Source organism: Nanorana parkeri, unplaced genomic scaffold, assembly GCF_000935625.1.
Source record: "Nanorana parkeri isolate BGI_ZX_2015 unplaced genomic scaffold, ASM93562v1 scaffold967, whole genome shotgun sequence".
NCBI lineage: Eukaryota > Metazoa > Chordata > Amphibia > Anura > Dicroglossidae > Nanorana > Nanorana parkeri.
Window position 1 is genome coordinate 350,756 of NW_017307235.1, and position 11,545 is coordinate 362,300.

At 46.5% G+C, this 11,545-nt stretch overlaps 1 protein-coding gene across 1 annotated transcript in view; it reads left to right on the top strand.

Annotated features, from left to right (window-relative positions):
- Positions 1-11,545, top strand: part of TACC1 (transforming acidic coiled-coil containing protein 1) — a 61,357-nt gene that overhangs the window by 37,213 nt on the left and 12,599 nt on the right. The window contains exons 5-8 of the mRNA XM_018566654.1: positions 7,320-7,380; positions 8,482-8,641; positions 8,718-8,764; positions 9,017-9,147. Of these exons, the coding sequence (XP_018422156.1) occupies positions 7,320-7,380; positions 8,482-8,641; positions 8,718-8,764; positions 9,017-9,147 (399 nt within the window). The remainder of the gene's footprint in view (positions 1-7,319; positions 7,381-8,481; positions 8,642-8,717; positions 8,765-9,016; positions 9,148-11,545) is intronic.

An 11,545-nucleotide genomic window follows, 5' to 3' on the forward strand; every position in this document is an offset into this window, starting at 1 on the left:
CCCCCCCCTGTAGGCCCAGGCCCTGGTGAGGCACCACCGGCGGTAGTTCCGCCACTGCACACATGAAATGCATATACTGTAGCTGTTTTACCAGCAGATTTGTATTTCTGTCCATCCAGTTGTGAGATTTACAGAGCTCAGCCACACCGCGCAGTCCCGTCTGGCAGGGGAGGTGACCTGATCTTTCTCTGTTGCTCTTTTACTTTCACCTCAAGGTCTCAACCCCACCCCTACCCTGTGATTGGACAGTGCATAGAGCAGCAACAGACTGATGATCTTATCTCAGTGTCACTTTGCTGTCTCCCCTCTGCATGTTCTTGCATTGCATTACACTGGCTGCCTGTGCTGCTTCTCCCTCCCTCTCTCTGAGCTCTGCTGTACATGGTGTGCGAGAGGCTGAAACCAAGTGACGTGCAGGTACTTTGCATTGCTTGCATTTAAAGGGTCATTCCAATTTCCCAGTCGTATTTGGATAAATGGAATTACTCCCACCAATCTGCCTGCTCTTACCTGTGGACGGACGCTCCTTCCCCTCTACGACTGCTGGTGTAGGACCTGTACACTGTACACAGCAGCGCAACCCTGCGGTCGGCATTTTAAATTCAGCTTGCAAATGGTGAGCACTCAATCGGTCAGCATGGCCACCTGAGCATGCCGACCAATGAGAAGCGCTTGTGACGGTGCTGACCAATGAGACGTGCTTCTTAGCAAGAAGACCGCACCGACCAATGAGTGCTCACCACTAGCAAGTGGAATGAAAATACTGAGCGCAGGGCTACCCTGCTGTGTATGGTGTATGATCCTACATTGGCAGCTGTGGAGGGGAAGCAGCGTTCATTGACTGGGCAGTAAGGGCAGTGCAGGGGGGAAGGGGGTGGGGGAGAGGGTGCAGATCCAGTTTCCCAACTTTTCTTGGGAAATTGGAATTGCTCCTTTTTAAAATATCAATTTCTTCATGTATTCAGGCCTCTTGCACACAGCCGGGGAGCCACATGTGCTGCATATGGCCTCCCAAAAAAGTCAACGGGTATCAGCAGGTATATGACTGTACCTCCTGTGCATGCTCGCAGATCTACAGTTCCAGATGCAGACAGTGTGCACGCAGAGTTGCAACACCCACTGGGGGGGCATGTTGGAGTGCCATTGAAAATCACCAGTGCGCCGGCATGTGATGGCATGTGCTAAATGCATGGATCATGTGCATTTAATGCGATGCTATAGTGTGAATTGGTCCTTAAAGACGGTCAACCCCCCGAAATATTAGCATGACCTGTATTTTAGGGTCCCCTTTATGTGGTTCCCTGTAGGGTTGCACAGATACCAAGTACAGTACTCGGTACGGGTACATGTACCGATACTTTTGAGCTCCAAGACTAGACTAGAGAAAAATTCAAAAATTAGGAGGCTGCTGTCATGTGTAAGGAGCACACGGAGCTCCCGGGATTTGTACAGCTCTGTTATAATGTACGATTTTGTTTTTATAACTATAAATAAAGGGACGCACAGATACCAGTTTTGCGAGTACGAGTACTTGCCGAGTCCTCACAGATACAAGTACTGATACATTTTTGTTTAGTGTCATGTGACAGTTTTTCTAAAACAATACAGACTAATGATTTCAGGACAGAGGTGGAGCACCAGAGCCGGGTCCCAGCTGCAACCGCTGCAACCGCTGCAACCCTGGTAGTTCTCATGAAAATGCCAAGTATCTGCACTGGTACTCGAAAAGTATCTGTGCATCCCTAGTTCCCAGCTCTACCCTTTGCAGTAGACCTTTTCTCACGCTGTGAAATTTTTTGCTTGATAATATTTGGAGGGAAACGCAGGCGAGAAGAAGCTTCCGTGCATAAATCTTTTATCGTGTTACATTCCCAGGGTCAGTCCTCGGTGTACACGCTGTAACAATGGCGCCCTTTTGATTTGTTTTGTTAGAGCCGATATGCAGTTGAGAGACATTTCAGAGTCTTTGTAGACGTTCTTGTGATTAAAATGCCAGACATTCCAGCAATGTGTTTGTATATTGATCCCGCATCAAAGGCCCTGTGTGCCTCTCTAGGGGGAGACGCCTGTATCCTTCTACAGATTATACATCACCTCTTCTATCCCTATCTGCAGCGTGAGAAAAAACTTTGCAGCCATGCAGATTTTTGATGTTTTTAAAAAAAAATTTCCCCCCCCCCCCCCTATATATTAATAGTAATATATTGCTGCTAAGCCGTCCTTCCATGTGGTGGCTGCATTCGTTTTCTTTTTCTTCTTTCTTGTCTTTTCTCCGGCTGATCCTTACGGTAACACACTTCCTGTCCTCGGGTGACAACGCTTACTCACTGCACTGTGTCCAAGGAGGGAGCCATGATTGTCATCTAGACTTCTTCTGCTTTAAAGTGATATTTCAGGTGGCGGTTGAGCCTGATGGACTAAGTCTACCCCTGGCTTCTTCATTGTCCTCAATACTTGAGATCACCCCATGTATGTAACAAAAAATGCAAACTAGAAATCCGGGCAGCTAAAACGGAGTTGAAAAGCATATCGCCGCAGATAGTAAAAAGAACCCCAAAAATTTTTACCAATATATTAACAGTAAAAAAGTGAGAAAGGAGCAGATAGGCCCAATAAAGGAACCCGCCATCATTTCTGAGTCTGTTCTTCACATTGAATGTGGGAGCCTCTCACAATGAACACAACAGGTGCGGCTCACATCATTGGAGTCTTGGAGAAGTGAAATATATGGTCAGGTGGTAGAACTTTCTATTATCTGCCTAAAGGTGGCCATACACTCTACAACCATCGCAAGACTTTAGTCTTGCGATGGTTGTAAAGGGATTAAAAAAACGTACGATCTGCCTATCTTGGACAGGCAGATCGCACTCTCGATCATCGCAAGCCCGCCCCCCTGAGGGGCGGGCTTCCGATGACCGCAATGCTGAACGGGCAGTGTGCGCGCGCGCACACCGGCCCGTTCAGCATTTGTCTTCCGAGCACCGTTCAAACCAGCCGAGAATCGTACGATTCCCGGCTGGTTTTCGAACATGCTGGTTCGACGGAAGACGTGCGACCGTACAGTAGAAACGGTCGCACGTCTCCGTTCACACTGCTCGATTCTCGTACGATCGCGGGATTTCCCGCGATTCTCGTACGAGAATCGGGCAGTGTATGGGCACCTTAACATGAAAGGACATCTGTTGTTGGCGGACTAACCCTCTGATTCAGGCCTTTTTTAGGTGCAGACCTTACAGACAGATTGTTCGGGTCTTTTAGAGTATTTTTATTTATTATTGGTATTTCTATAGTGCCAACAATTTACACAGCACTTTACATAGTTGCACATTCACACCAGTGCCTGCCCCTGAGGAGCTTACAATCTAAAGTCCCTATCTCACTTGCATACATACAAGGCCCAATTTAGGCAGGATCCAAGCATGTCTTTGGAGCATGGTAGGAAGCCACACAAGCACAGGGAGAACATGCAAACTCCTTGCAGATAGTGTCCTGACCGGGATTCAAACTGGGGACCCCCCAGTGCTGCAAGACAGAAGTGCCACTGTGCTGCCCATGAGTACCACTTGACATGACTGCAGACTCTTGCTGCATGATTCTGTATTGTCAAATCTCCCACATAGTGAACGGAAGCCATTTCTCTAACGTTCCTCCAGGATCCTGGCTGGAAGGGTGGTTGCTGGCTACAGACCAGGACCGTGAATAGTTTAGTTCTGAGTGGTCAGGGTGTGTGTAATCACAACAGACATGCAGATGAAGAATTATGCCGCCTGCTGTTTAAATGTTAAATACAGATTCCATAACTCAGCGTTGTATGTAGTCACACTTTAAGAATAAAGTTATTAGGAAGCAGAAAGGGACGTTTAGGGAAATCTAACATGTAGAGTATTCACCATCACTAATAGATAAAACTGGAGCAGACAGAATCTGGAGCAGTTGCCCAGAGAACCAATCGGCTTCTATCCTAAGTTTGTTCAGTTAGGATTTGAAAATTAAAAATAGAAGCTGATTGGTTGCCCTGCACAGCTGCTCCAGATTTTGTCTGTTCCAGTGTGAATATTATTATTATTATTATACAGCATTTATATGGAGCCAACAGTTTGCCCAGCGCTTTACAATATAAGGAGAACATTACAATACAATTCAGGACAAGATGGTAAAGGGGGGCCCTGCCCCTGAGGGCTTACAATCTAAAAGGGAGGGGCCAGTGATAGATGAGGAGGTAGCTGTGTGGGGATGAATTGTATGAGAATGTGATGGTTGAGTGGTTAGGTTGAGGTGGGATAGGCTTCCCTAAAGAGATGAGTCTTTAGGGATCACCTAAAGGCAGTCTGAGTACAGGTTGGGGTAGGGAGTTACAAAGGATGGGACAGACTCTAGAGAAGTCCTGGAGGTGAGCATGGGAGGCGTTTACGAGGGAGCTAGAGAGCAGGAGGTCTTTGTTTGGTAGAGCCGAGGGGCTGGTTAGGGTGATACTTTGAGACAAGGTTGGAGATCTAACTGGGGGCAGAGTTGTGGATGGCTTTGTAAGTGGTTGTTATTATTTTGAATTTTATCCTTTGGAGGATGGAAGCCAGTACAGGGATTGGCAGAGGGGGGCAGAGGATGGAAGCCAGTGGAGGGATTTGCAGAGAGGGGACAGGGGATGGAAGCCAGTGCAGGGATTGTCATAGGGGGGTTACAGACACTTAGCGGTTGGTTAGGTGGATGAGTATAGTAGTAATATTCATTAAAGACTGAAGAGGGGAGGAGCCTGTATCGTGGTTGACCAATGAGGAGGGAGTTGCAATAGTCCAGACGAGCGATAACAAGGGAGTGGATGAGTAATTTTGCTGTGTCATTGGTGAGGAAGGGGCGTATTTTAGAGATGTTACGAAGGTGAAGGCGGCAGGATTTGGATAGTGATTGGATGTGGGGTAGAAAGGTGAGGTCCGAGTCAAAGATGACACCTAAGACCTTGGCGGGGTGAGGGGGGATAGTTGTGTTATCAATCTCAATAGAAAAGTTGAGGGAAGGTGCACAGGCAGGAGGAATACATTCCCTTTTAATAAATTCTGCTCATTTAATTTGCTGAATTTCTCTAAGGAAGCCTTTTATCTCAAACTGTTTAAGTTTCCTTAAAAGCAGATCTTGATTGGCGTATCGTAAATCCCCGACTTTTGAAGGTTTTACTTTGTGTTTCTTTAGATCTATGATCCGCTCGGAAGGTTTTCTATCACTTTGATGTCTCTCTGAACTTGTGCCCATGTTTGCAGTTAATGTGGATTAATATTCCCCAGTCTCAATGACCCCGTCTAACATTGCTTGATCTTGTTAAGCTTTCTGGCTGCTGCTTGACATTGAGCCCTCTCCCAGAATGAATAGTAATTTAAAGACAACGAAAACTTGGGTACATTGTCCTTGTATGAGGCGGTGTTTCCCTAATTTGTGGTTACTTTTATCATAACTCGTCATTCTGTCTCAAGAGGTGTATCCATGTACATTGGCAATGTCATTTGAGGCACATGGCTCCTTCTATGAGGAGGTTTCCAAGGAGTAGATGGACAAATCCCTGGAGCAAGGTGGACATAAAAAAATTCCAATTGACACATAACTTTATTTTCAATTGCAATCCATGTTCTCCAGTTCTTCTAAATTGCTTGCTTGCTCCAAATTTGGACTAAGAGCTTGTAAATTCTCCATCAATGTGTCTACACTGGTTTCCAAGAACTAGGCTAGGGGGCATTTTGCCCTAACAGATCCGTGCTACTAAGTTGGACTGGTGAAGAAACGTCACCATTCAGACCTCAATCAGCTTGGCACCCTTAGTCCCCATCACATGCTTGGCAATCTAGAGCTATCTGCTCCCTGTTCAGACCCGAGAACACCTTGTCTGGCAAAGGGAAATCTTCCTGCAACAACTTTAGCAGTTTTGAGGTGTCCTGTGACTGAATGCCAATAGAAAGCTGATGGTAGGCGATGTTAAGGTTTCTCACAATAAACCATGTCCTTTAGCAACACCCACCTTTTTACCATGCCCGACAGTCAACGTGGCACCATGGCACACTTTGCGTGGTACACTTTCTTTAACCCACAGAAATCTTTCCCTACCAAGAAAGGCCTAGTTAGTTGTGTTTGCCTGCCCAAGTCAATGTTCCCAGTCCCCCCATCCTGAGCCCTGGCGTGAAAAAAGACTGGGCAGTATTGAATCCATGATGGTTAGCCATGGAGGAGACCACCAGTCAATGTGGCACCATGGTACACTTTGCATGGTGCACTTTCTTTAGCCCACAGAAATCTTTCCCTACCATGAAAGGCCTAGTTAGTTGTGTTTGCCCCCCAGGTCAACATTCAGAGTTCCCCATCCTTCGCTCTGGCGTGGAAAAAGTCTAGGCAGTGTTGAACCCATGATGGTTAGCCATGGAGTAGACCACCAGTCAATACGACACCATGGTACACCTTGCATGGCACACTTTCTTTAGCAGAGGCGTTCCGGTGCGGATATCGTTGGGTGACACCCCACAGTTACGTCAACGCACAGGCGCGTGATGACGTCACGCGCGGTACCACTGTTATATGCCGGTGGCCATCTTGGTGATGGACACCGGCAGAGAGAGGAGGGGCGGTCACTCGGCGGGATAAGGTATGCCGCCGGGTCCCCTCCTCTCTCTCGAGCAACCGTATTGCTCTCGCTCCTTGACCGAGTGCACGACTTTTCAGAGGGGGGTGACACCAAAATGACTGTCGGTCATTTTGGTTTCACCTCTCCAATGGTGTCACCCGGGTGCGGACCACACACCCCTTGTGACGCCACTCTTCTTTAGCCCACAGAAATCTTTCCCTACCACGAAAGGCCTAGTTGGTTGTGTTTGCCCCCCAAGCCAACGTTTCCAGTCCCCTCCCCCATCCTGAGCCCTGGCGTGAAAAAGACTGGGCAGTATTGAATCTAGAGGCATGATGGGTAGCCATGGAGCAGACGATGGCGAATGCATGTGGCATGGAAGATTAGGCAGTTGGTGGCACCATTTAAAATGTTGTCTTACTGATGAAAGAAGCCTGAATATAATGATGATGATTCTTTCAATTGCCTTGTACATACCCAGTCACCATTTTAGCGCTTGTAGACCAATTTATATGTTCATGAATTGTATGTATTCCCCAGCATGCTGAAAGATATAAGATCCATGCATGAGCAGAGTTGGGTGCGTTCCATCCATTCCATCTTTCGTTCCATCCATTCCACCTTTCTTCTCGTGTAGAGTTACCCTTTGTATGTAGTCTGTGATGTTGCAATAACATGTAATATATAAGAGCGTGTAGTAATCATTCTATTCTTCTTCCAGGAACAGCTGCAAAGTGCAGAATTATGAAGGATCCTCTCTGGTTCTGGATGTCTGCAACCAGGTTAGTAAATCATGGGACTCATAACTATGATAAGCGTTGCATTCTATTGTCATTTTCTGATCTCCACCAACACATTTGTTAATTTCAGGACAGTATACCACATGGGGATGATTTTTAAATCATCCACCAAGACATATGCTGGCCAAATGCTCTTTGCTTGACATTCTCCCCACTAGATGGAGCCAAGGAGCATAGCAAATTCCCATTTCCAACTTTACATGAGTGTAAGAATGCCTGCCCACAATATTCTTTCACAAGATCACAAGAATGCCTGCCCATAATAATCTTTGTAGGTTCTAGGGATGGCAAGAAATTAAAATATCCGCACAAAGGTTTCAAATGTTATTAATAGAAAATAATTCAAGGCATTCACAAACAAGTTGATCAAAGCCACAGTCCTCAACATTTGAAGAGCACAAGTGAAGAGACCCTGTAGCTGTAGGTATAAACATTGTGAACAGTTCAATATATGCAGTACTGTAAACTTCTCCTATTTTGTGTGGTTTGGTGAAGCTCTTTCCTTGTAGGGCCCATTTTTGTGGTGCGCTATTGCGTGTTACAGTAAGGCAGCCCAGTGAAAAGAATAGGCTGCCAACACACCAAAATAAATCCCAAAGATTGGATGTTACACAACGCTGTAAACTAGAACTCATTCGAAATGAGTCTCCTGCTGAGCAGCGAGGTCAAACAACAGACAAAGAGCTGCATGCACTTTGTTCCCCGGGGATCGAAGGAAACGGGACGAAATGCTACGTGCACTTTGCTCCCTAGGGGACTGAAGGAAACATGGCAACTGATGGAAACGGGATATAGTGCTACATGCACTTTGTCCCGTTTCCTTCATTCCTCCAGGGAACAAAGTGCATGTAGCACTTTATCCCATTTCCATCAGTCCCCCAGTTACCTTCAGTCCCCCAGGGAACAAAGTGCACGTAGAACTTTGTCCCTTTCCTTTAGTCCCCTAGGGAGTAAAGTGTACGTAGCACTTTGTTCCCTGGGGGACTGAAGGAAACTAGGGATTTTATAGTGTGCCTTCTCCTGAGGCAGATGGGGGCTGGCTGGGCATTTCCAATAAAGGCTGCTGATGCAATGTATTTCCAGCAAGAAGACGATTCCCCAAGCATTGAGAAGCGACAGGGCCACGCTACAGATGAGGAGAAACTAGCATCGGCTCCAGTTACCAAGCAGACTGATGTGGGGGTCAAAGGTCAGCAGGAGGAAGAACAGGAGTTTTTTGAGTGTCCCAATGAGTCCACAGCAGGTACAGGTAACATTACCATTGTAGGTGTGCTGTAGGAATGCTTCTTCCCACAATTCACTCATTGTTTGCTTTCTAGGCCCTGGAAAGCCGTCATCTGCGGCAGACAATAACCCTGCCTCTCACGTGAGTAACTTTCTACTGTATGTGTGTTTGGCTATCCTCTCGGCTTCTACTAATATCTAAGCCAGGGGTGAGCATCCAAAGACACAGGTGCCAGGGGGGGGCAAGCAATGTACCTCTATGTGGAATGCACACAAGTTTAAACTGGCCCCACCACTGGACCAGAAGTTTGTTCAGTGGGCCCATGCTCCCTACAAAAAAAAGTGCTGCTGCCATATGACATAATTGCCTGCTCACTAATTATTAATTACAAAGCTCCTCCTGACCTTCTGCACCCGCAGCCCACGCACCTCCATGATGCTTCAGAGTGGCTCACCTGACGTCATGGACGTTCAGGTGCCAGCTCGCCCTCCTCCCAGTACCAGCTTAGGTCTGCCTGCAGCAATGTATGTCATTGACCCTCTTTCTCCAACTAATGAAGCCACCAGCTGCAATAGGTATAAATTTAAAACCTCTACATTTCTGTTGATACATGAATTGTAGCTGATCCGAGGTCTGTAGGTGCAGGTATTGGGGCTGATCTGAGGGGAGAAGGTGCAGGAATTGGGACTGATCTGAGGTCTGTAAGGTACAGGAATTAGGTCTGATCTGAGGTGTGAAGGTGCAGGAATTGGGGCTGATCTGAGGGGTGAAGGTGCAGGAATTGGGGCTGATCTGAGGGGTGAAGGTGCAGGAATTGGGGCTGATCTGAGGTGTGAAGGTGCAGGAATTGTAGCTGATCCGAGGTCTGTAGCTGCAGGTATTGGGGCTGATCTGAGGGGTGAAGGTGCGGGAATTGGGGCTGATCTGAGGGGAGAAGGTGCAGTAACTGGGGTTGATCTGAGGTGTGAAGGTGCAGGAATTGGGTCTGATCTGAGGTGTGAAGGGGCATGAATTGGGGCTGATCTGAGGGGTGAAGGTGCAGGAATTTGGGCTGATCTGAGGGGAGAAGGTGCAGTAACTGGGGTTGATCTGAGGTGTGAAGGTGCAGGAATTGGGTCTGATCTGAGGTCTGTAAGGTGCAGGAATTGGGGTTGATCTGAGGGGTGAAGGTACAGGAATTGGGGTGATCTGAGGGGTGAAGGTGCAGTCATTGGAGCTGAGGTGTGAGGGTGCAGGAATTGGGGTGGGGTGAAGGTGCAGGAACTGGGGCTGATCTGAGGTCTGTAGGTGGAGTAATTGGGGCTGATTTGAGGTCTATGGCATGCTATTGTTCACTGGTTGTCTAATTCTCCTTAGATTAGGAGTTGCTGACTCCCGATCTAAGCAGAACATGTTACCAGCCACAAATTATGATCTGTGACAGAGAAGTTCCTTATTTCTTGGATGTACTTCCCTATATATGAAAGTGATAAACACACATCTAATGGAAAGTGTTATCCATAGTAGATTTGACCTTTGGTTTCTGAATGTCAGCCATACCCCCACCCAGGTTTTCCTGGATGCTCAATCTGCATCCCTAGCACTGTTACTGCGCGGTCACCAAAGCTCTCACGAGCGGATGAATGGGCTCCCAATCACGGGATCACTGTCAGCCAATCACAATGACTGGCTGCTGGCTCTATCCCTTCTCTGCTTCATCCATAATGATACAAAAAGTTTAGGTTGGAATAGACCATTAAAGAGTATCTATGCTTTAAAATTAAAAAAAAATATATCTGTATTTCTATAGTGAAGTTTGTAAAAGTATTTATTGAAGATGTCCATAGGATGTACTTCTCCTTACAAGAGACATTTCCCTAGTATGATGCTGCCCTCTGGTGGAATGTTTTGGGAACTTTTTTTGATAATCATTTTCAATGTTGGATTTGGTTATTAATAATTATTTATTTTGCGATAGCGCTCCTCTTCCTGGGGACTCAAAGCACTTATCAAATTGGTGTTGGGGCGGATAGGAGGTGTGGAACCATCTTGAGCATGCTCAGTAGAATATCATAATAGGGCCAATAGAGACAGGAGCCAGTTATCCTACCAGACTAACACTTCTATATTTGAAAGAATGTTGGCCACAGCACGCATTTGCCTAATTATAGGCAACTACCTAGTCCTTTACCATGAATTACTGACACCAGGTTTGCTGTGAATTGTGAACAATGTCAGCCATTGTAGATAATCCATTTCCATTGATCAGTGGACACTTTGCAGAGCTGCTGCTGTAGATTCGTAAATTGACTCGGTCACTAAGCTGAAAGTGTAAAACTCTCCCCTTATGGAAGATGGTGGATACATACCTCTCCTGCCACCCGGGGTGCTAAATGCCGATTCATTGCTGCTTGTTGCAGACTGGGGTATAGCGCAATCAAGAAGCAATATTTGCTCTCCACTATTAATAGGTCCCTTGGAGTTCTGCTTTTGACTCACTACATGCCCCAGAGCACGGCTGCTGGGAGGTACTTAGGGGTGCCTTTCAGAAGGAATGCCAGTGCAACGAACCAGGGCATCTACAGAGCACTGCACTGTGTTGTGCAATAGCATGCACTCTTAATGCAACACTGAGGTGTGGATAGGCCATTACCGAACTAAATGATTCACAAGTCTCTTTAGCCAATTAACACTCCCCTATTATGGAAGCCGGTCAACAGGTGGCAGCAGATGAGCGTTCATTATTAGGATCCATGTGTATATATTGCACTGTTTGACTTCCTTTGGGACCAGTTCAATGATCAAGTTTATATACAATATATATTGAATTGTTATAACTTTAATGTTGAATGTTGGGTGGCTATCACTGAACTGCCCAGATCTCCCACCTGCCACATACATTGTCTAGGAAGGATCAATGGATACCCATATAAAGGGAGGGGG